The sequence below is a fragment of the Heterocephalus glaber genome, unplaced genomic scaffold, assembly GCF_053883595.1.
Source record: "Heterocephalus glaber isolate CG9 unplaced genomic scaffold, H.glaber_assembly_v1.0 deba00001472, whole genome shotgun sequence".
NCBI lineage: Eukaryota > Metazoa > Chordata > Mammalia > Rodentia > Bathyergidae > Heterocephalus > Heterocephalus glaber.
In genome coordinates, this window is record NW_028258315.1 from 37,780,840 (window position 1) to 37,806,007 (window position 25,168).

Sequence of the window (25,168 nt, forward strand, 5' to 3'; positions counted from 1 at the left end):
CAGTATTGATTTTCTGTCTATTGTCTTTGTTTCCTACTGCAGATTCTCTTTTTCTGCATTATAAAGGGAGGGTAGGCATGGCCTGAGGCTGCCCCATACTTAATCAAACCAACTAATGACATCAGAGAAAAAGAGAGTTTCCCTCCCACTACCTGTGTTTAAGTATCCACTGTTTGACTTTGGCTCATCCTGTGTCATTCTTGTCATGTGGCCCCTAGGAGTGATGGATAGTGTGCTGTGCTTTGTTTGGCAGCAGCCACCCCCATCAGAATCACATGGAATGGGGAGGCTTAGTTCTTCAGAGGCAAGAGTTGGAAGCACTGTTAATTGAAAAACATGGGGACTAGAACACTGAGCAGATAAGAGTAATAGATTTACCATAAAGCTACATACATTTTATGAGTGAGCTTTTGTGTCTGATGCAAAAGTTTGCCTTATTATAGTTGATATTGGAAAGATTATAATGCCTTGAAGTTGTGATTCTAGAGATACCCAAAGTTTCTAGGCATGTTTTTTAAAAATGTTACGTTTTTATGAGTATGAAAAGGTCTAGATAATCTGTTTCCCAAATAATTTATAACTGGATGTTTTTATTTTGATATGTTCTCTGTGTACTTTTTTATTCTACTTAAAAATTAATTTTATATTAGAACAAGAGGATGAAGAAGCCAGCACTGGATCTCATCTCAAGCTCATAGTAGATGCTTTCCTTCAGCAGTTGCCCAACTGTGTCAACCGAGATCTGATAGACAAGGTATCCTTATTTTTATGTAATTACATTCAAGCATGTGTAGACTTTTAATTTGGAATGTCAGTGGTTTTTAGACTAGTTGAGCTATAGAATGAACCAGTTTTTCAAGTGGAGTCTTTTATGGGAATCCAACATGAACACAGATAAAAAAAAAGCTAAACTGTAGATGCTCAATTTAGAACTGGAAGTGGCTTTATAGTCCTGTTGGCTTGACACCTTTTCCCTTTACATAGGGATTCTTCAGTTTGGAAAATAATGTTTTAGCACGAGTGAAGACAGTGGTACCCTTATATTCTTCACTGTCCTGTATTTTCAATTTTTAAAAAATGCCACTGTAATCTCCTTGATAAATCCATAAAAATGAGTGATTTTGTTAATATCAGTTGTTGAGTACTCATCTTTCAGTCTGATAAAATGAGAAGCACTTTGTCTCAAAGAAAAGTACTTGAAGGATAGCTGCTTTTATCATAAAACACCATTCTTGTAAGAACTAAGGGACAAACCATGGGTAATCAAACTTGGATATTCAGTACAGTTTTTCTAAAACAAAGCAAATGACAACTTTGCTTCTAGGAAGACATCTAATAGTATTTATTGACAGTGATCAAATTTGGCTTTTCAACACAAGTTACAATTTGGAAAATTTATGTCCATCATCATAAACTTGATAGCTTCCTCATTTTCTGAAGAAACTTTATTGATGACACTGTTCTGATGAGATTCTGTGGTATTAAATACTATAATTTAAAAATATGTCTCTCTCTCTCTCTATATATATATGGCTCTGAACTAGTGTTCTGAGTGACTCATGTACAATATTAAAAATCATCCATAAGTATTAAAAGATCCACTAAAAAATACAAGTTAGACCAATATATTTTACTTTTACAGAGAAGGAAATGTTTATTGATGCAGTTTCGTATTCCACATTGCAACTAGCCTTTGAAAAAACTACCACTTGCAACCATACATGGTGGTGCACACTTGTAATCCCAGCACATTGGATGGCTGAGGAGGAGGATTGCAAGTCTCACATGAGCAAGTAAGAAGACCCTGTTTCAAAATAAAGAATTTTTTAAAAGGGCTGAGGATGTAGCTAAATGAGAGGCCCTGGATTCAGTTCCCAGTACCATGAAAGAAACTACCATTTGCATTTGCTAAGTTTTAATATAGTAGCAAAGGAAAATAACTATGCTTAATGAAAAAGATTTAAAAATACATTTTCATTTTCCACCTACATATTGTGAAGCTGTATTTTCTTCACATACTTTTATCCAGATCAACATAATCTAACAGATTGAATGCATAGGTAAAAGAATCCAGCTATCCTTTAAATGAATGCTTGTCATTCACTAAATTTTTTTCATTTTGAACAGTAATTTTTTCCTAAAACATTATCAAGAGATTTCTAAGTAAGTTAATATTTTTTAAATTTTTACTTAGTTTTAATTTCTAGTACAGTAAATTCTATAAGATGTTATCCACACAAGCACATTTTTTCATGTCCTTAATTTTCAAGTCTGTAAAGGACTCTTGAGACCAACAGTGTGAAAATAGTTACTTTAGATACCTTTTTCCTTGCAAATGTGAATAATCTTTTGTTCTTTTTTTCTCCATTTCAGCCTTGTAATAATTTAGATGTACTTTAGTTACTATTCATGTAGTAATCAACCAGACTTAAAACTCGTAAGTCAACCAGACTTAAAACTCATTCCAAATTGTCTCACTTCTAGAGTAATATGGTCAATGTACTTCTAGAGTAATTGGGTTTAAAACTTATGAATTGTAGCATTTTTATCTGTTAAGAAGTTGTCTCTTCTACCAAATGTAACAAAAACTTCTTTTAGGCAATTGGTTATTTTTATTTTTCTAAGTTTTGAATATAACTTAGTCTGTACCCAACTAAATTGTCATTTATAGTAATTGACTATAAACAGAAGATGAAAGAAAGATACCATAACTCTTCCTGCTCACATCCACCCCACATTTTAAGAACTAATATAAAAGTTGTAGGTAGAAAGGGATCTAATCAGTTACGTTTTACTGTATTGATAACATTATTATTGTGAATCTCTGATCAGACTAGTGCAATGTGTCCTTTAATGTCCAACGTGGTATTAAGAGCTGTTGCCAGTAGTGACCATAAAATAATTCTGAATTAGCTCTCTGAGACCCAGATGAAAAACAGCAGACCATCTCCTCCCTTATGGACCCTGGTGGCTTCCTCATGAAAGTAATTTCTTCCATGTATGTTGGCAAAGATCCAAATGACTTAACAAGAAAAAGTATTTGGGAACTAGGTAGAAAAATCTAAGAATTATTGGAATTCAATAATTATGTTGCTGTACAAGAGAAACCACCAGCAGTGTGAAGAGACAAGCCACAATGTGGGAAAAAATTTTCACAGCGGTCCCTCAGACAAAGGTCTACTATCTCGAATCTGTAAAGAACTTAAAAAAATCAGACCTCCCAAATTTAAAGACTCAATCTAAAAATGAGCATCTGAAATGAACAGACATTTCTCACACAAAGAAGTAGACATGGCAAATAAACATATGAGAAAATGTTCAACATCAGTGGTCATTCGAGAGATGCAAATGAAAACAACACTGAGATTCCACCTCACTCCAGAAAGAATGGCTGCTATCATGAAATCAACCAACAACAAATGCTGGCGGGGCTGTGGGGAAAGAGGAACCCTGCTCCACTGCTGGTGGGAGTGTAGACTGGTGCAACCACTGTGGAAATCAGTATGGAGATACCTCAAAGAACTAGGACTGGAAGTCGCATTTGACCCAGCTATTCCCCTGCTGGGTATCTTCCCCAAAGAATTAAAAGAATCATACCACAGTGATATATGTGCATCCATGTTCATAGTGGCACAGTTTGTAATAGCTAAAACGTGGAAAATAGCCCAAATGCCCATCAACTGGAGACTGGATCAAGAAAATGTGGTTTTTTAAAATAAAATGGAGTACTACTCAGCCATCAGAAATGAGAAATTAGAGGCATTTATTGCTAAATGCATGCACATTGAGGTAATACTCTTAAGTGAAATAAACAGGACACACATGTAAATACCGAATAGTTTCTGTAGTGTGAGAAACTGAAAGTGTAAATAAGGACTAAAAGGTATAATAGGTAATGTGAAATAGGAAGAAAAGGGGCAAAGAGGAAGGGAAGTGGGAGGGGTAGGGGAAAGGAAAGAAGGGAATGGAATTAATTTGAGAAAATGAAAAAATGGAAATAAAGTCTTCTTAAATAGGGATGGAGTGGTTGAAAGGAGGATGGGGGAAGGGAGAAAAAATAAGAACCAAGAGACTATGTAAAGGTGCAAATCTCCAATGATGAATGTCATTATATTGTACACCTAAAATGTACCAATAAAAGGATATACAATAAAATAAAATAATTATGTTGCTGTAAATAATAAACTTAAGACATTTAAGTTTAAAATACCAAAAATATTCTTAGAAATGGTCTGGTTCATTTCTAAAATCCTGAAAGGATTATCCTAGCCTCTCATTTTATGGCTTATGAGCTTAAAAGGCTTTCCAAGATTACATAGACAGAATCATAACGTGATCCGAACATCTGATTTTATCTGTGTATACATTGTCTTGTATACATGTATAAATTCATTTGTAGTTTTTTCTTTTTTTTTTTTTTTTTTTGAGAGAAGGTCTCATTATGTAGTCAAGACTGGCCTTGAGCTCGTTAATAGAAGAGCCTAGTATACTATAGCCTCCTACCTCATCCTCCAAGTGCTGGGGTTACAGACATGTATCACCAAACCTGGCCAGTTACAATTTTTTAAAATGTGAGCTGGATTTTTTTCCCCCTTTAAATCATGAAACTTAATTAGTAATAAAAGTATAATAGAATTTGCTTGTTCACTAACTTTATTGTGTTACTGCCAATCAAGATTCTTTATGGAACTCTCAATATCAGTTCTTTTCCTCAGACTGAAGAGATAGTTTCATTTTTAAACTTTTAAAATAAAATTACCAGAATGAAGGTTAGTAGGAAATTCCTCTTGTATACCATTTATATGTAAGGGAGCAATTTAAAATTCTTTGTGCATACATGAAGTCATCGACAGCTTGTAACATGTGTTCTATCCCCACTCCTACATGCCACTGCCTTTTTAATTTTTGTTTGTTTGTTTTTGTTTTTTTGGTACCAGGGATTGAACTCGGGTCCTTGGACTTGTGCAGCAGGCTGCGAAACCACTGAGCTAAATCCCCCGCCCATCACTGCCTTTTTAAAACTTATTTAATATACAAGGGCAGATAATTTGAGCAAAGGCCTATCTGATTGCTTTCTTAGATTTTAATTCCTTAAGCCATAAATCTGAAAATAAAGTAACTCTTCTCATGTTGCTCAAAAATGTTTTAAGTTTTGGCATGGCACGGTGGCTCACTCCTGCCAATCCCAGCACTCAGGAGGCTGAGGCAGGAGAATTGCCATGAGTTCAAGGCCAGCCTGAACTGCAGAGTGAAACCCTGTCTCAAAAATCAAAACAAACAGAAAAAAATGTTTCAAGTTTTAAAGACCACATATGTAATCTTCTATTCATTTAGTCTATGTATTTACTGAATTCTACACCGTGTACAGTATTAGGCATCCATAAGTTTTACTAAATCCTAATCCTTGAAAAGTTTTGAATAGTTGTGTGTGCGTCTGACTTTTTTTTTTTTGGTACTGGGGATTGAACTCGGGTCCTTGTGCTTGTGAGGCAGGCGCCAGAACCACTGAGCTAAATCCCTGGCCCTGACTTTTGATTATTGTGATAAGAAAAGTGTTTAGTAGTACTTTTTCCATGTTCATAAAACTCAAATGATTTAAATTAAGCGCAGACATCTCTATATCTGGGGCTTCTGTATACATGATTTAACAAAACACAGATAGTAAATATTTAGAAAATATTACCTCTGGCCAGGCGTGGTGTTGCGTCCCTATAATCCCAGCACTTGGGCTGAGGCAGGAGAATTTCGGCCAGCCTGGACTGCATTGTGAGTTAAAGGCCAGGCTGAACTACATAGCGAGACCCTGCCTCACAAAATTAAAAAAAAAAAAATTATATCCGTACTGAACACATATATTTGGTGGGAGGAATTAGTCCCTAAATAATACAGTATAGCAAATATTTACATAGCATTTCCCTTATATTAGGTATTATACGTAACCTGGAGAGGATTTAAAGATGTGCCATTTTATACAAGGGTTTGTGTAACCATAAGGATTCTTGCAACTAATCTCTGTGGAGACCAAGGCATTGCTGTATCAATTATTTATTATATTTTGTTTTCTGGAGACTTTAGAATACACCTTTCCTAGCTTTTCCTTCATACTCACATTAGACATTTATGAAATATTAGACACATTTTAAAATACTACCTTTATATTTTCCTTATTAGCATTAATGATTTTTTTTGGCTCTTGGTAAATATTTTTGCTGATTTCTAGTTGTTGTTTTTTTTTAAATTTGATTTACTTGTCCTTAAAAACATTGATTGTTGGGCTGGGATGTTGCTCAGTGGTAGAATGCTTGCCTTACCATGCATGAGGCCTGGGTTCAATCCTCAGTACCACAAAAAAAGAAAGAAAACATTGATTGTACTATATAGTTATTTACCAAACATTTCATGGAAGAACTTTGACCTCCCCTTGAAGTTCTGTTCCTAAAACAAGGTTGCACTTTGAAAAGTAAGACGCATATATTTTTAGATAGGTAAAAAGAGAGGGCTTTTAAGCATAGTGATCTTTTAGTTTGGAAAGTGCTTATAATGCTAGGGTCTTAAAAAAATTTTGAAATGTCTAGGAACAAGTAAAATTTGTGGTAGGCAAGTATTTTGCTTTTAGTAGCTAAATTGAGATTTTCTTCAGAAAAAAAGTTTGCTCTCTTCCCTGTAGGCAGCAATGGATTTTTGCATGAACATGAACACAAAAGCAAACAGGAAGAAGTTGGTACGAGCACTCTTCATAGTTCCTAGACAAAGGTAAGCACTAAAAAAACTATTAGTGCTTTTACTAGGTAGCAATGTATGTAAGATCAAAATTCTAATTTAATCACCTCTTTAAAACTGTTGCCTCTTGATTTTTATTAACTACAGAGACATTAGCATAATTTACAGGTCTTGTTTCTCATTGAATTTTGTCTGTATTAGTTCTTTTGTTTGTTTGTTTTTGTACTGGAGATCAAACTCAGGACATTGTGCTTGCAAGGCAGGCATCGGCACCACTGAGCTAAATCCCCAGCCTGTCCATATTAGTCCTAAGGAACTATTTCTTCAGATATTTACCAGTTTTAGGAGAAAACATTTAGGAATAAAAAATATTATTTATGATAATATCTGTTTCTTTTACATGTGTGTAAAGATTACACTAATTCTATATTCTTACAGTTAGGCTGAAAAATTAGATTGAAAAATTTTAAGTAATTAGAGTTACTGTGATAGTTTAGAGGTGAGATAACCTGCCTAGGTAGAATTGGAGATCACTTTAATAATTTTGTTGCTAGTAATTGAAGACATTCAATTGCATATTGATTTGTTTTATACTAGTGTAAATTTACTTTGTCATTTAAAGACCACTCACAATCTTTTTACCTTAGGAACCTAAGGGAATCTGTTTTTATTTAACAGTGAGTTAGCTATTAATGATGATTATATGCGACATAACTAAGATATTTTCTCCAAAGATAAGGATTCTGAGAAATTTCACTGGGAATTTCTTCAGCAAAATTTTGATTTGATCCTTTCATTGGCAAAGACCAATGATCTCTTAGTAATAGTAAGATTTCTCAGAGAAACCAAATCCCTTTTTTTTTTTAATCTCTCGTCAGCAACATTAATGTGAGCATTTGGTTTTTCATTTCAGTGGAGCAAAGGAGAGGGAATGTTAATATATTGAACAGATAATTCATAAGAATTATGTAATTGAGAAAGTCATACAGATGATGACTATGATTTGTGCATAGTCATATGATATAAAATTATGTATTTCATTAAATATATAGTACTGTAAATTTTGAGGGGCACTATTATATACAACTAAGATAAAAACTTTTTAGGTTTTGATTGTGAGATATGTTCCATTTTCATATATATAGAAGTAGGGGCTGGGAAATGTTCCTATTGAATTGATGAAAATTCACACACACACCCCTACAGTATCTGGAGTAATAATTTTCAAGTAATTTTTTAACTGTACAGGACAGAATGTTTGTTTTCGTAGTTTTTCACCTGTTTTTATTTGAATGAAGACCTATAGCAGCAATTATTAGACTTATTTTTAGTTAGAATAAACCAGGTAGTAAAAATAAAAGGCTTGGTTAACAGAAGAAACCATGCAATAATGTTTTAGTAGTTTACCTGTAAAAGATCATCTTTCCCTGTATACCCATGCCTAGCACACCTCTAAATGAATGAATGAATGAGCCTCAAAAATTGTCATCAGGGACCAGGGATTTAGTTCCGTGGTGCTGCTGCCTGCCTCGCAGGCACAAGTTCCTGAGTTCGATTCCAGGTACCAAAAAAATTGTCATCAGTTATTTGGTTTTATGCCAGTCATATCTTTTATAACTGAAATTATCCGCTTAGCTCAGTGGTAGAACATTGCAAATTCCTCATAGTTGAAATCTGTTACAAACAGACTAGAAAATAGTACAATGTGAGAGTTTGTGGTTTGAGAGAGAGAAAAAAATTATTTTTAAAAAGGTAGAGATATTTAAAATACATAGCAGTCTAAAACTGTGAGAAATAGACCCCAGTCTTGTATCCCTGAAGCATATAAATATCTTTATATGCTCATTATAATCAGCCTAGTGACCTAGATAAATGTAATTATGTTCTAAAATCCATGAATTAAATAATTCATTAAGTATCTGCTATATACTGTGATTGGCATTAGAGTTAAAATTTAGAAGTAAGATTGTCTCAGCTGTTATTTGCATACCTTAAAACTTAGGAAGATAGATGAAAAATTCTAAGTGCAGTTACTAAGAAGCACAGCATGCTTTCAAGAAGAGGATTGTTTAATCTGATTCTTGAAAAAGGAATTAACTAGACAAATAATGGATGAAGAAAGGGAATAGAGAATGAATATTTCTGATAGATAGTAGTGTGTGTGTAGAGACGGAGACAGAAAAGGTCATGGCATCAGACTATGCAACAACCTTTCCCTTGGACTCCCTGACATTGTCCTCTGTACTATAAACTGCAGGAAAGAGGCCGTGTTTATTTTGCTATCCCCTGCACTTAGCATAATGCTTGTTATATAGAAGATGATAAAATTGTGTAACATGGTGTTTAATGTCCTTTCTTTGTTTTCAATTTCTTTGGTCTTAATTCTAGCTATTCTTCCTCTTTCAAAATCCTAATGTATAATGATTTTTTAAAATATCATTTGCTCTCTTCACCTTCGTGCTTTCACCATTGCTTTCTACCTTATCTGGTATGTCCTTTATTTTTCCATGGGAAATCTGTAAGTCACTTTTTAAGCCTTATGTAAATATTGGTGCTTTTTATGGCTCTTCCAGCATCTTCAGATAAAGAAATAGGCATATCATTTTCCAGTTGTTGCTTTGCTGCCTGTATTTACTACTAGACTCTAAAAACCATCAGCTCTTTAGGAAAGTAGACTAGATATTTTAATTTTTTCCATCTTTAACACCAAGATGTACCTTTAAGCATAGTACATCTTAAAAATATTTGATGAATTAATGTTGGTTATGTGCAATTTTTAAAAATGAGTAATACATGTACATAGCTCAAAACCCAGAAATACACATTATGCGGTGAAAAATATCCTTCTTATCCTCTCCCCATCCACCAAGTTCTCACTCTTCCCAATTGGAAACCACTGTCTTGATTCTTACATATCCTCCCAAGTTCTTTCATATGTACAAGAAAATATAATTATAGATCCTTACTTCCTATTTTTTACACAAAGGACAAATTATTATATACATCTCTTTATCTATACATACATAAAGGCTTCCCTTGTTCTTTCTTTTTAAGCTACGGTGATTCTTTTCACTATTATGCTTACCCATTTCAGACTTTCCAGTCTTTTGCCATTACTGCCATTATAAACAATCCAATATTTGTACTTCCCTATTCTTATCTTTTGTTAGCTAATGATTTATTTTAGCTTCTTTCTACCAAAAAAGCCATCTTTTAGATTTATTATTCTATTTGATTCTTAATACTTTCTCATTCAATATTTTTTCTTTTTATTAATTTATTCATTTTAGTTTCTTTCATTTATTTTGTTCCTTTTCTGGTATTCCATCTATGTCTTGTCCTTTGAACATGGTTTTAGCCATGTCTGTCAGTTCTGACATATGATTTTTTGTTTTCTAGAAATTCTACTGTTTCAGCTTTATATCCCATGTGACCTAAGGAGTTTCTAGAATTTTGAAATTTTCAGGTAGTGAAGCTGTTTCTTTTTGTGATTGTGTTAACAGTTATAGTATTTAATTGAGATTGGAGAATACTGTTTTTATGTTTGGAAAATTTTTTGCAATTTCCTTTGTGGCCAATTCTATGGTCAGTATTCATGAACATTCCACAGGCATTTACTTTTTTATTTTTATTTTTTTGCTTAAATTCTTTTATTGGTACATTTTAGGTATACAATACATTTACATTTATCATTGGGTGCTTGTACCTGTATATGATGTATCTTGGTTCTTATTTTTTCCCCATTACCTGTGCGCGCTTCACCCCTCCACCCTTCCCTATTTACATAGACTTTGTTTCCATTTTTTTTTCAGAATTACTTTCCCTTCTTTTTTTTCCCCTTCCCCTCCCACTTCCCTTACCCCTTTGAACCTTTTCTTCCTATTTCAAATTATCATTTACTCATTTTAATCCTTATTTACACTTTCAGTTTCTCACACTGGAGAAACTATTTGGTGTTTACACATATGTCCTATTTATTTCACTTAAGAATATGGCCTCAGCATGCATCCATTTAGCTATAAATATCTCTAGTTTCTCGTTCTTTATGCCTGAGTAGTACTCCATTTTATAACAAAACCACATCTTTATCCGTTTTCCAGTTGATGGGCACTTGGGCTGTTTCCAAGCTATAGCTATTATGAACTGTGCCGCTATAGACATGGGTATACATATATCACTGTGGTATGAGTCTTTTAATTCTTTTAGGAAGGTATCCAGCAGGGGAATAGCTGGGTCAAATGGGACCTCTAGCTCTAGTTCTTTGAGGTATCTCCATACGGATTTCCACAGTGGTTGCACCAGTCTGCACTCCCACCAACAATGGAGAAGGGTTCCTTTCTCTTCACACCCCCGCCAGCATTTGTTATTGGTTGATTTCTTGGTAGCAGCCACTCTTTCTGGGGTGAGGTGGAATCTCAGTGTTGTCATCTGCATCTCTCAAATGACTAGTGATGTCGAACATTTTTTCATGTTTATTTGCTGCTTTTACTTCTTTGTGTGAGAAATGTCTGTTCATTTCGGATGCCCATTTTTGAATTGGGTCTTTGAATTTGGGGGGGGTCTGACTTTTTTCAATTCTTTATATATTCTAGATAGTAGTCCTTTGTCTGAGGTACAGCTGCTAAGATTTTTTTCCCACATTGTAGGTTGTCTCTTAGCTCTGTTGGTGGTTTCTCTTGCAGTGCAGAAGCTTTTTATAAGATGAGATCCCAGTTGTTGATTGTTTGTGCTAGTTCCCGTGCTACTGGGATTTTGTTCATAAAGTCTTTTCCTATGCCAATGTCTTCATGAGTTCTACCTGTTTTATCTTCCAGCAAGTTTAGTGTTTCTGTTTTAATATTTAGATCTTTAATCTACTTTGATTTTAGTTTAGTGCATGGTGATAGGTATGGGTCTAGTTTTAATCTTTGGCAGGTTGAAATCCAGTTTTTGCAACGCCATGTATTAAATAGGCTGTGTTTCCTCCAATGAGGGTGGTTGGCTCCTTTGTCAAAGATGACATGACTGAGTATGTCTGGAGTTGTTTCTGCATCTTCTAATCTATTCCACTGATCCTCGGGTCTGTTTCTTTGCCCGTACCATGCTGTTTTTAATCACAGTAGCTTTGTAGTATAGTTTCAAGTTGGGGATTGTGATACCCCTTGCCATGTCTGTTGCTTAGAATTGCTTTTGCTATTCTGGGTCTCTTCTGGTTCCAAATGAATTTTTAGATTGCTTTCTCTAGTTTTATGAAGTATATTGTTGGAATTTCAATCGGCATTGCATTGAATCTATATAGTAGTTTTGGAAGTATGGCCATTTTCACTATATTGGTTCTTCCTACCCAGGAGCAAGGGATGTTTTTCCATTTTCCTATATCCTCTTCGATCTCTTTTTTCAGTGTAGAGGTCATTTGCTTCCTTCGTTAGACTGATTCCTAGATATTTCATTTTTTTGGATGCTGTTGTAAAAGGAATTGTTTCCCTAATTTCTCTCTCAGTGAGTCTGTTATTTGTGTACAAGAAGGCTATTTTTTTTTTTTTTTGCTATTGTTTTTTTGAGTGTTGACCTTGTATCCAGCTACTCTACTGAATCTGTTAATTAAGTCTAGAAGTCTTTTGGGGGAATTTTTTGGGTCTTCTATGTAAAGTATCATATCATCAGCAAATAATGACAGTTTATGTTCTTCCTTTCCTATCTTTATTCCTTTTATTTCTTTCCCTTTTCTAATTGCTGTGGCTGATTTTTCCAGAACTACATTGAACAGGAGTGGTGATAGTGGGCATCCTTGTCTTGTTCCTGATTTTAGTGTGAAAGTTTTCAGTTTTTGACCATTTAGTATGATGTTGGCTGTTGGTTTTTCATAGATAGCCTTGATCAGGTTGAGATAAATACCTTCTTTTTTTTTTTCATAAATATAAGAATAGTTTATTTTCAAAGTATTTAGAAAAGGGTCAGAGGAAAGAAAAGGAGAAGTAGGATAAGAAAATGGATAAAGATTTCCTATGGGGGAGTAATAGGAAATAAAATTGGGAAAATGGAATGCAGACAATATTCAGAGCATTGAATACCATGCTAAATATCAGAAAAGGTGGCAAATTAAAAAATGGCTACAAGAACAAACAGAAAATGTAAATGAGTGAGGTGAATGAAATAGATAAAAACAATAATAGTTATGAAGGCATGGCTTTACCCCAAAACGTTCAAATTTAAAACAAAATTTTAAAACCGAAATTTTAAAAAGGTGTGGTGGCACACACCTGTCTCCCAGTACTCTGGAAGGGTGAGGCAAATGGATGACAAACTTGAGCCCCACCTGGGTAACTCAGCAAGACCTTGTCCCCAAACAAAAAAATTAAAAAGAACAGGGGATATAATTTAGTGCAAAGGCCCTGGGGTCAATCTTTTTTTTTTTGTATTAAATTCTTTTATTGGTACATTGTAGGTATACAACACAATTACATTTCTCATTGAGATAAAGACCTTCTATTCCAATTTTCTGTAGGGTTTTTACCATGAATCGGTGTTGGATTTTGTCACATGCTTTCTCTGCATCTATTGAGATGATCATATGGTTTTGTCCTTGTCTCTGTTAATATAGGGTATTACATTTATTGGTTTATGTATGTTGAACCATCCTTGCATCCCTGGGATAAATCTGACTTGGTCAGGGTGTGTGATCTTCTTGATGACCCTCTATATTCTGTGTGCCACTATCTTGTTGAGGATTTTTGCATCAACGTTCATTAGGGAGATTGGCCTGTAGTTTTCTTTTTGGGTTGGGTCTTTCCCTCCATAGGCATTTAGAAAGGCACATTTTTGTTTTTAGGATGCAGAGTTGAATGTGTTGATCAAATTTATATTATTAAATAACTGTTTTTTGTGTGTGTCTGTTTGTTTGTGTGTACGTGCATGCTGGAGATTGAAACTGCAGCCTCACACATTCTAGGCAAGTACTCTACAAACTGAACTCTACCCACAGCTCTTAAATAGCTGTTTTATTAAGATCTCCCATTTTTAACCTTTTTTATCTACTTGCCTAGGGGTCATGGGCCAAAAGAGGTGAATTAAAGACTCCCACAGATGTATTTCATTTCTAGTTGTCACTGCAATGAATTCAGCTATCAGGATGTTACTGTCATAGTGCTTAGTGTTTTATAAAGTTTGCATCTTCATTTTAAATTGCACCTTTTATCATTATAAAGTCTACTTTTGTTCTCATTATAAAGTACTTTGGTTCTCATTAAATGAGAACCAGATTCCACATTATCTGGTGTTACAATTTTGAATTCTCCTTTCTTTTTGTTTTCATTTTGTCTGGTATACAAAAGGCAAAGGCCTTTTCTTTTATATTCAGCTTTTCAGAATCGCTTTACTTGAGTTTCTTTTGTGTATTACAGAATCAAATTTTACTTGGAGAATCATTTTGAAAATGTTTCTTTAAAAAGTAAGCTATATAGGCCTAAGTTCAGTTGCATTATTGCATTTTTCTGCTTGTTTTTTTTTTTTTTAGGTTTATACTATGATGTTTTCATTTTTTCAGTAGTGGGGATCTAACCAAGAGCCTTGTGAATACTAGGTAAACACTACCACTGAGTTGCATCCCCGACTTCTGTAATTTTGCTTTTAGTGTGTGTATGAATATGTTTACTTTCTGATTTTAAGATTTGTAATTTTGTTTTAGCATTTATCTTTATGATTGTAGCTTTGCTTAGGGACCATTGTAGACATTCTCTTGTTTTCTGCCATGGACAGGGATAAAATTAGCTTATGTTTTGTTCTTCTCCCTGTCCTCACCATCTGCTATTAGTTAATTATATTATCTTGCTTTTTGTTTTCCTTTTATACTATTAAATGTGATTATTTTTGCATTATTTGATTTGTCAGCTTTATGTGATATTTAACTTCCAGGATGAAAAGCAAGCAAGCTGCAAACTTCTTTGACTATGATCTTTTTCATTCTCCCTCACTATTTTATTTCTACATTGATAACATACCCTAATAAAGAATAACATATTTATATTCAGATTTGTCGCTCTCAGTTCCAGTCATGTTTTCATCTCTGTGACTGCCCATGTGAGTGTCTATGCACATGTGCGTGCAGGAGCATGTGCTTGTGATGGAGCCCAGGCCTTCCATCATGCTAAACACATTCTGCCACACTGAACTACAGCTCTAGACCCTGTTTTTATCTTAGTTCTAAAGTTTAAAATACTCAGCACTCCCTGCCAATCCTCTTGTGATGGTTTTTCCAGGTATTTATTGTTTTGCTTAAAATCATCATCTCAGTTTTCTCAAGGAGGGTTCTTGGGAAAAAATATTCTTTGAGTTCTGTTTTCAGAATGCTGTATCTAGTGGCCCTTTTACTGAATGACTGGCTGGTTATAGGATCTGTGGTTCATACTTTTTTTTTTTTAACCCTAAATATCTTGTAGAAATTACCTGATCATCATTTGGCATTTGGTATTGCTATGCAGAAATCTGAGGCTGGCCTTTTTGTTGTTGTTGGTTTGTTTGCACCCTAAAAATTGCCTTGATTATTAATGTGGTTGCCCAAATAGTTCTTGGTTCATAATCCATTAACTTTCCTAGAATAAATATTCTATGCCATTGATCATTCTAGATCCTAGTTCTCAGTGCCCTTTCTGAGTTTCAATATTGAAAATTTTGAGGTTGTTTTCTTGATGTCATTCTTAAATATGTGTGTAAATACTGTTTGTGGTTTTAGTTTCCTTTTTTTGTCACTGGAGTTGCACACAGTCTGTTCCCCCTAATGCTTTTTCCTCATTTCTTCCTTCAATTCATTTAGTTTTAAAAGAAATCATGGTGAGGCTGGGGATTTAGCTCAGTGCTTCCGGCACCTGCCTCACAAGCACAAGGTCCCGAGTTCGATCCCCGGTACCAAAAAAAGAGACAACGAAAAGAAATCATGGCAAACTGTTTGCCTAGAATTTTTTTTTTTTGGTACGGGGGATCGAACTCGAGTCCTTGGCGCTTGAGCAGCAGGCGGCAAAACCACTGAGCTAAATACCCAGCCCGTGCCTAGAATTTTCATATATTTCATAACAGTCTTTTCCTGGTAAACTTTGATAGATTTTGAGGAATTCTTTTTTTGTTTGTTTTTGTTTTGGGGTTTTTTTGTTACTGGGGATTGAACCCAGGACCTTGCCCTTGTGAGGCAGGTGCGGTACCACTGATTGAGGAATTCTTTCAGTGTTTTTAATTTTAAAAAATTAGGCAGTACCTTTATACACTGTACTCATCCTTTTTATTCCATGTAATGAAATTTCCCTATTAATAAATGTCATATTAATTATACACTTTTGTAAGGGTATATTTTGTCATTGTTTCTGTTGCTTTGGAGTCTGCTTTCCTATTCTGCACTCCTACTGAATTTCCTGTTGTGGCTTATCTTCAATCTTTCCCCTACCTTTCCAGCTCCCAAGCTTTTATTGTGAGTGACAGATGTCTAGTTTATCATTTAAAGAAGCATGCTAGCGGAATTGTTGAAGATCTACCCTGTTTGAGGTGGCTTTGCACTCAGTTTTCACTTGTGACTTCTACTGTAATTTATCTTGCTCCTAGTCTGGACTGATTTGACATAGATTATGCATCTCTCAGTTTCTCTGAAATTGAAAATTTCAGACTTCTTTATCCCTACCTTCTTGCTTTTATATGCTCTCTAGGTGGGATGGAGGAAATAGTTGTCTTTAACTACCATTTTAAAACTGGGAATTAACATTTAAAAAATATTTGCTCTTTGTCTGTTTGCCAACATTCACATACTTGGTTAATGAGGCCACTTTTCCCCAAGCTTTTAATATCATTATGTCACCCCATATAGGTAATATAGTTTATCTTAGAAATGCAACGATAAAAATTGTTCACATACATTTTTTCAAAGTTCATTTTCTTTACATTAATACTCTAATTTTCTTGAGCCAGTAAAACTATTTTTAGCCTTTTCAGTGTGGACTGTTAATTTTTCTGAGAAAATGTATAAGCCAGGATTACCTAAGCTTTGCTGACATAACAAATACCCTATGAAATCTTAAGCGGCCTCTCAGTCAAAATCCTCTGAGTCTGGTGGACTCTCTGGAGTAGTGCCTTTTCCAGGGTTTACTCAATGATCTAGACTGCTTTCATCTCACTGCCAGTTTCCAGGATCTCATGGAGTAAAGCGAGTGAACTCAGTCTAGCCTTAAATACTGTGGACAGGAAGTGACACCTCTTAGCCTTTGGCTAGGATAACAACTTTTGAAAAAACGACATGGGAGCGTTGGGTTAGCACCATGGCCTCTCCTATGGAAATACTCATAGAGATTTCTTTTTAGTCATTATACTTTTACTTCTATAGTAATTCATCTTATTGGAAACAGCAAAAAATTTTGATTTGTCAGGTAGAGGATAGTCTGTTGAAAGATGCAATTTATTTTTGTACCTTTGACTTATTCTGTAATGGCATTTCTGTATTTTAGATAAAATTTCAATTGTGTAAAAAATCTCGAATTGGTATAGGAGTACTTTCTAATTTTTTACGTTTCTAATGTTAATAGTACTCTGTAAGTCTTTTCAGTGTTCAAATGAAATTGTTTCAGTCTTTTTAAAATTCCTTAGTGTATGACTTGTCTCAGTTTACAGCTCTATAAGGTGCAGTATTATGGAGAGTGTCAAACCGAGTTTGTGTTCCTGGTTAGGTTTATATATTTGTTATTCATCAGAAAAGCCTGTAATTTTGAAGTTTACCTTTTGTCCTTTTAGCCTACCCTGAGGAAAATGGCTTCGTCCCTAGGGATGATGGAATAGAAAGAAAGTAAGCAAGTGCCAATACTCCTCCTGTCGTTATTTCTCATTCTCTCTGCTCCCATAAGGTTTGCTCACAAACCTTTCTCTATCCTTGGAATAAAAGAAATGACTGATATACTCAAGGGATGTGATAAGGAAAACAAAACAGGGTTAGGTTTAGAATAAGCTGGCTGAAATAATCTCCTGAGCATCTGAAATAAATAGATACTTCTCAGATGCAGAAGTACAAACAGCAAAAAAATACATGAAAAAATGTTGAACATCACTGGTCATTTGACAGATGCAAATTGAAACAACACTGAGATTCCATCTCTAGAAAGAATGACTCTCATTTAGAAATCAACTAATAACAAATGCTGGTGAGGCAATGGAGAAAACTGTTGGGAGTGTGAATTGGTACAACCAATATGGAAATCAGTGTGGAGATTTCTCAAAAATCTAAAACTAGAGATTCCATTTGACCCAGGTATTTCTCTTCTTGGTATCTTCCTGAAAGAGATAAAGGCACATACCGCAGTGATAATGCACACCCATGTTTATAGCAGTACTATTTGTAACAGCTAAGTCTTGGAAACAGCCCAGATGCCCATTAGCAGATGAATGGATAAAGAGAATATGGTTTTTATATACAATGAAGTACAACACTGCCGTAAAGAAAAATAAACTTGAGACATTTTTAGGTAAATGGATGTACCTTGAGACCAAAATAAATTGGACACACATGTTTAACTATTGCATTGTTTCTCTTGTATGAGAAACTGAAAGGGTAAATAAGGACCAAAATGGATGATAGATATTGGGAAGTAGAAAGAAAATGTTCAATTGGGAAGGGGAAGTAGGGGGTGGGGGAAGGGAAGGAAGGGACAAGAAATAAAAAATAATAGGGAAAAAATGGAAACAAAGCTTTTAAACATAAGGAGAGGAAGAAGGGTTAAAGGAAGGAGAGGAGAATGAGGAAAAAAGATCAAGATATATTATGTAGAGGTACCAGTTCCCAATGGTGAATGTGATCTTTATGTATATAAAGAGTATCAAAATTAATTTAAAAAAAATAATCTCCTGAATTAAGAGGTATTAGGGAGGTAGCAAGTTACTCCTTGAGCTCTCTAGATATAGAGGCAAATTGGACCTCTGAGGGAAGGGGAAAGGAAGTACTTTTTGTCACTACCTTCTGTCTTAGTTACTTTTCTCATTGCTGAGACAAAATATCTGACACTCAGAGTTAAAGGGGGTGCCGGGCATGGTGGGGCATCCCTGTAATCCTAGCACTCAGGAGACTGAGGCAGGATGATTGTCATAAGTTGGAGGCCAGCCTGGGCTAATAGTGAGACCTTGTCTCCCCCCCGCCCCCCAAAAAAGAGAAAAGATGTATTTGGCTCATTGTTTGTAGAGGTTTCAGTTTATGTTGGCTGGCTCCAAGGCAGTGTTGCATGGCAGAGAGGCATCACAGAGGAGAAATATTCCATGGGAAATCAGGGCAGGCAGAGAGCAGCAAGCAGCAAGTGACAAGCAACAACCACAGCAGCCTGCTTTCTGTCTCTTATATCAAGGCTACACTTAGAGTGGGTAGCATTCGCAACCTTACTCCTAGCATAACACCCTGAACCAATCCCAGCATCACATCCTTGATCCCAGCAGTACACACTGTAGATCCAGCCACCTCTGAAAAGTTTCACCTGTGACTGCCTTTGGCTTTGGGAGGACATCTAGATAGAAACCATAACAGCTTTCCAGCCTCCTGCCCCCACCCAGCCTCACTAGCCACCCATACCTACTAGACTTTTTCAGCAAGATGCTCCTCCCTCTTTCTGCGATATTTTGTTCCCCGCATCCTTTCTTAAGGGACATGAATTCTACTGAGTGTGTTTATTATTTTTCTTTGGCCAAGAATCCTTCCTTGTCTAACCTGAGTGACCAGAAAATACACTAACAAAACCAGGATGGATAACGTAATACTTCTTTCAGGGCCTATGATTATGAGGTCCCATTGGCAATATATAGACTGTCTTAAAGAATTCAGCTATTCCAACGTATTTTGTATACTTCAGTTTAGTGACCTAGGTAACTTTTAAGGTTCTTTACAATTCTTTTTTTTTTAAGAACTGCTTTATTGAGATATAAATATATTGGTATATTGAGATATAGTTTCCCCATTTGAAGTATGCAGTTCAGTGTTCTGAATATATACCACTTTTACCACAATCTAATTTAAAATGCTCTTGTATCCCTGAGATACCATACACTAATAATCAATTCCATTCCCTCACTGTCACCTTACCCCAGCTCTAAGTAACCACTAATCTGCTTTCTATCTGTGTGGATTTGCCTATTCTGGATATTTCATGTAAATGAGAATTATAATATGTGGCCTTTTATGTTCAGCTTCTTTCCCTTAGCATAATATTGTCAAGATTTACCCATTTCAGAGCAAGAATCAGTACTTACTCATTTCTTTTTATGACAGTATTCTGTTGTGTGGATGTACTACATTTGTTTATCCCTTAGTTGATAAACATTGGTTGTTTCTACTTTTTGACTATTAGAAATAATACTTTTATGACTATTAATATACAGGTTTTTGTGTAGATAACTGTTCTTGTTTCTCTTGAATATACACCTAGGAGTGGAATTACTAGATCATATAGTAACTATGCCTAACATTTTGAGAAACTACCAGAATATTTTTTATGGTGCTTACTCTGTTTTATATCCAAACCAACAATGTAGGAGGGTCTAGTTTCTCCACATCTTTGTCCACACTTCTTTTTGTCCATTTTTAGATTATAGCCACCGTAGTGACTGAACTAAAACCTCTGTGATTTTGATGTTATATTTTCCTAATGGCTAGTGACATAACATTTTTTTCATATGCTCTTTGGCCATGTGTATTTCTGGAAAGATATGAATTCTAACCTTTCTACCCCTTCTCTTTTACTTTTATGTGTCTTTTTTCCGGCCCCTGAAAGTCTTTATACATTCAGGGTATATCTGCTTTATCTGCTTTACAAGTATCTTCTTTTATTTACCTTTTTGCTTACTTGGTAGTATAATTTACAGCCCAAAAACTTAAAATTTAGTGTAGTCCATCTTTACAATTCTTAAAGGTGTTATCTGAAGCAGTGTTTTAACTTTCAAGTGTATTCTTCCTTCATTAAATGGTGGTGAAAAAATGCAAAAATATTGTCATTGTATCTATTAATTTGAAGCATTCCACAGAAATGAAATCTAGGAATCTCCTTAATTAGATATTTGCATACCATTTTATAGGTAGTAAAAAACAGGAATATACATACATGTAATTGAAATTTCACATAAAACATTTTACATCTCAATATTCCTGTGTCCTCCTTCCAGACCAAGATATGTTCCCAGCACCCATGAAAGCTCCCACCTAAGCCAGATTTTTTTTTTTTTTTTTTTTTGCACTGGGGATCGAACTCAGGTCCTTTGCAGGGCAGGCGGCGGAACCACTGAGCTAAATCCCTGGGCCATAAGCCAGAGTTTTAAAGTCACTCAGAATCTGGGAAAGTACTATACCTAAGAAAATCTCTCTCTCTTTCTCTCTCTCTTTTTTGTTGCTTTATATTTTTGAGACAAGGTCTTGCTATGTAGTTCAGGCTAGCCTTGAACTTGCAGTGATCCTCTTGGCTCAACCTCCCAAGTGCTTGGATTATAGGGGTGCACCTCTGTGCCTGGCTGCTTTTTTCCCCTTATTTTAACTAGAGATGCACCACATATTGTTAGTTACTTGGAAGCCATATGGATTTAGCCAGGTGTTGGCAGGTGGGTATCCAGAATCTCCTTAGATTAATGTAAGCAGATGGCCTTTGAATGGGAAGTACTACACTTGATCCTTGAACAACTTTTCCTGATCAGGCTTTGCAGAATGTTAGCTGCCATTTTTGTGGTATTTTCATTGGATTTCCTAAACTCTGTAAATTTGAAACTCTTGAGATTTTTTTGTTTTGTTTTTCTTTAACATGTATTAGTGTGTTTTACCACTTGATGGCACTATTGCATCGGGAACAAAACTGAAAAAAAAGCCAACATGGCATTTGGTTGTGTATTTCAGTCAGTTACTCCAGTCTTTTATTATATTTTGTCATTTTGGAATTACTTGCTTTAGCATTTTCTATAAAGAAAATCCTTTATATTAATTGAATTGTGACAGAGTTCGTGCATATTTTTTCAGACTTTTTTTGGAGGGGGGTTGATACTAGGAAATTAACCTAGGGAATGCTAAGCTGTATTCTCAGCTTTATTTTATTTTGAGATAGGGTCTCACTTTGTCCAGGCTAGCCTCAAACTTAACATCCTTCTTCTTCAGCTTTCAGAGTAGCTGGGATTACAGGCGAATACCATCAGGCTGGCTTTTTCCAGGCATTACTGAGCACAGAGATAAAGTTAATAGCTTTAAACAGTCAAATTCTTTAGAATTTTAAAGAGAATAAGAAAGCTAGATATTTATAAAGCTAATTGATTAGTACTTCTAAGAATTCTTTTTTCCCCCTCAGCTACAAGTGGATGAGTTCTTGTTTCAGTTACTTGTGGTTAGTGACTGAATGTTTACTAACTTGGTGATCATTAACTGCTAGTAGTAAGATACTTAAAGATGTGATTTAGAGACCTTGAAAATGCAAACAAGATTTTATTGAAGGAAAAAAATACCATCTATTTAAAGTAGTTCACTGTTAATTGTTAGTAAAAATAATTATCACTGTCTTAGAAGATTATAGAATTCAGGTTTTTTGTTGTTGTTGTTACCAGGGATTGAACTTGGGACATTGTGCTTTCAAGTCAGGCTGTGGAACCACTGAGCTAAATCCCCAGCTAGAATTCAGTTTTCAAAAGAAGGATCTAAGTTTATTTTCTATTTTCTTTTCAGAAAATTAAGATGAAATATCTGTTTAGCTTATGAGATGAACTGTCCAGCTTTTTTCTTTTTTTTGGCAGTACTGGGGATCAAACTCAGGATCTTGCACGTTTGCAAGGCAGGCAGGGTACCACTGAGCTAAAGCCCCAGCCTAATACACCAGTGTTCTCCCCCACCCCCCAACCAGGGATCGAACTCAGGACCTTGCACTTGCAAGGCAGGTGCAGTGCCACTGAGCTAAAGCCCCATCCTGTCCAGCTTTTTAATGGAGAAGTTTTACTCCTTATGATTTTATTTTGTATTTTCATAAACCTTATTTTGACTAATATGACTTTTTGCATTCTAATCCCATTGACGTTTACATTTTTGGAAGGAAAAAAAAGACAATTTTTTGTTTGTTTTAGTTTGGCAGTAACGAGGATTAAACCTAGAACCTTACATGTATTAGCCAAGTGCTCTACCACTGAGCTACATCTCCAGTCATTCCACTTCATTTCATTTCATGTTTTATTGTGTTATTTTGAGACAAGGTCTTGTTAACTTGCGTAAGTTGGCCTCAAACTTGCAATCCTCCTTCCTTAGCCTCCCAAGTAAGCTGTGTTTGCAGGTGTACACTGTCTCACCTAGCTAAAACTGAAAGTATTCTTAAGCCCTGGGTAGCATTGAATAAGTATATAGTTTATTACTTTATCTGTAGTATAAGGGATTTTATTTTGTGAAGTAATGAATGAAGACTCACAGAACTTGAAGATGTACCTAGGGCAGGGTGAAACTTAGTATCAACTATTCATTTTATAGAGATAGGGTATACTGAGAAAAAGCATTTCAGTTTGCCTCCACGTGACCATTTCCAAAATAAACAAAAACTAGGACAAACCACTTTTTAAATCATTTTTTAAGTGACTATTTAAGCTGAAAACACCTGTGAGATTAGTTTGCCAATCTACACCTGAACAGATAAGGTAAACTATTTTGCTTTAAAATAGATAGCTATTACTGCCTTCTTTTTGGGGTAGGAAAAAGACTCAGAGTAAATTGGGAATAACTGGAAGATAAAGAAAATGAAGGAGAGTATAAGTGACAGACCAAGGCCTAGAAAAGGAAAGGATATACTTTAAGAATTTTTGATGTCAAGCATTGTGATAAAAAACCAATGCATACGCAAGGACCCGAGTTCAATCCCCGCTACCAAAAAAAAAAAAACCAATGCATGGAAAAAGACAACCAAAATGAAACATAGTTTTAGAAATTCTAGGGCTGGTTCTTATAAAAATCCAAATAGAGAAGCACCTAGAAAATTTATTATGAAGAAAAAGAAAATTTAAAAATTTAAGACTTAATATGCCAAAAATTTTTAGTTTCTAGGTGATATATTGGAACTACTTTTAAAATCACTAGAAAAAAATCTCAGTGAAACACATACTTTGAAAAAGTTACATTTCCAGAATTGATTCAAGACAAAATGCCCGCCCCCCAGACCAATGATCATGGAAGAAAATACAAAAGTTACCAGTTAATTTCATTTCAGACTAAGACTCCTTAACTTTATTGACTTCTCTTCTTTTGTGGAACAAATAATTTCTCTGCTATATCACTAGTTCCAGAGCCTAGAAAACTTGACATTTCAGAAGAAAAACTAAGCAAAATCTAACAAAAAGAAACAAAAATATTAAAAGTGCTGACTAATCTAATTTTTATCTTGATACAAAAATTATAGGTCATCCCTATGTCCAGGATTGAATGAATGCTTGAGACTTTGCCTAATGGGAAAGACATCTTTGGAATGGTATTTCCTAAGTCACAGGCAAGAATCCACATAGATGACTAGATGGGGTTTAAGAATGGCGCCCTTCTAATATTGGTGGTCCCAGCATCTGGTTATCTATCCAAAGGCCTGCATTTTGGCTTTTTTAACATCCACTTACTCTGGCAGTCTGAACCCTTTCCCCCAACTGAACTCTTTCATGCTCTGAGAAAATGTCCCACAGGACTGGGCCCTCCTTAACCATCTTATCTTCCTTCTAATCTATGGAAATATCTGCAGTAGCTATCTTATGTAAAATACAGCAAAAACTTATTGTACATACTTTCTATTAAATATTAAAACATGGGAAAAAAAGAAAAAAAGTTATAGGTAAACATTAGCAAATCAGATTTAATAGTATATTAAAAGTCCAGCATGATCAAAGAAGATTGACCTTAGGGATGGAAGGCTACCATAACATAGGAAATTGATTAATATATGTAATGTCAATTGAGAAAATAAGAAATGATGAATATCCTGTTAATTGCTTAGGATATTTAATTAAAAACTTTTGTTTGATAAAATAAAATTTGATAGCATTTAATATTATTATAAAAATGGTATGAGACTCCCTTAATATGGGGCAGGATATCTTAGACTAAATGCTAACATTGTGGTTAAAAGTGAGATGCTAGTGATTGTTTTAGTAGCACAAATACTAAATTGCAATTATATAGGCAATATTCGCATGATATCTGTGCAAGAATGACACACATTCCTGAAGTGTTTCATATTTTTGAATGTATATAATAGAATGGGAAGGGCCCTTCTTCTGAAATCCAGAAATACTTTATACTCTGAAATATTTTTCACCATTATACTATTGATTTATATTTCTATATCCTCAACTAAACTGTGAGCAATTTAATTGGATGCTGAGCTGAGTTCTAATAATGATTTACAGAGCACAACTCTATGCATATAATAAATTTCATTAAATACTTGTTAAATGGGAAAAAAGTGATATTTCAGAGACATTCAGTAGT

General features: G+C 34.9%; 1 protein-coding gene and 1 non-coding gene across 5 annotated transcripts in view; both read left to right on the plus strand.

Annotated features, from left to right (window-relative positions):
• Nucleotides 1–25,168, plus strand: part of Upf2 (UPF2 regulator of nonsense mediated mRNA decay) — a 107,273-nt gene that overhangs the window by 28,498 nt on the left and 53,607 nt on the right. For all 4 annotated transcript variants that reach the window (XM_021266335.2, XM_013075808.3, XM_087181951.1 and 1 more), the window contains exons 7-8: nt 651–754; nt 6,668–6,753. In XM_021266335.2, the coding sequence (XP_021121994.1) occupies nt 651–754; nt 6,668–6,753 (190 nt within the window). The remainder of the gene's footprint in view (nt 1–650; nt 755–6,667; nt 6,754–25,168) is intronic.
• Nucleotides 24,817–24,920, plus strand: LOC147826322 (U6 spliceosomal RNA). The gene has a single exon (XR_015439673.1). It is a non-coding gene; the product is annotated as a U6 spliceosomal RNA (small nuclear RNA).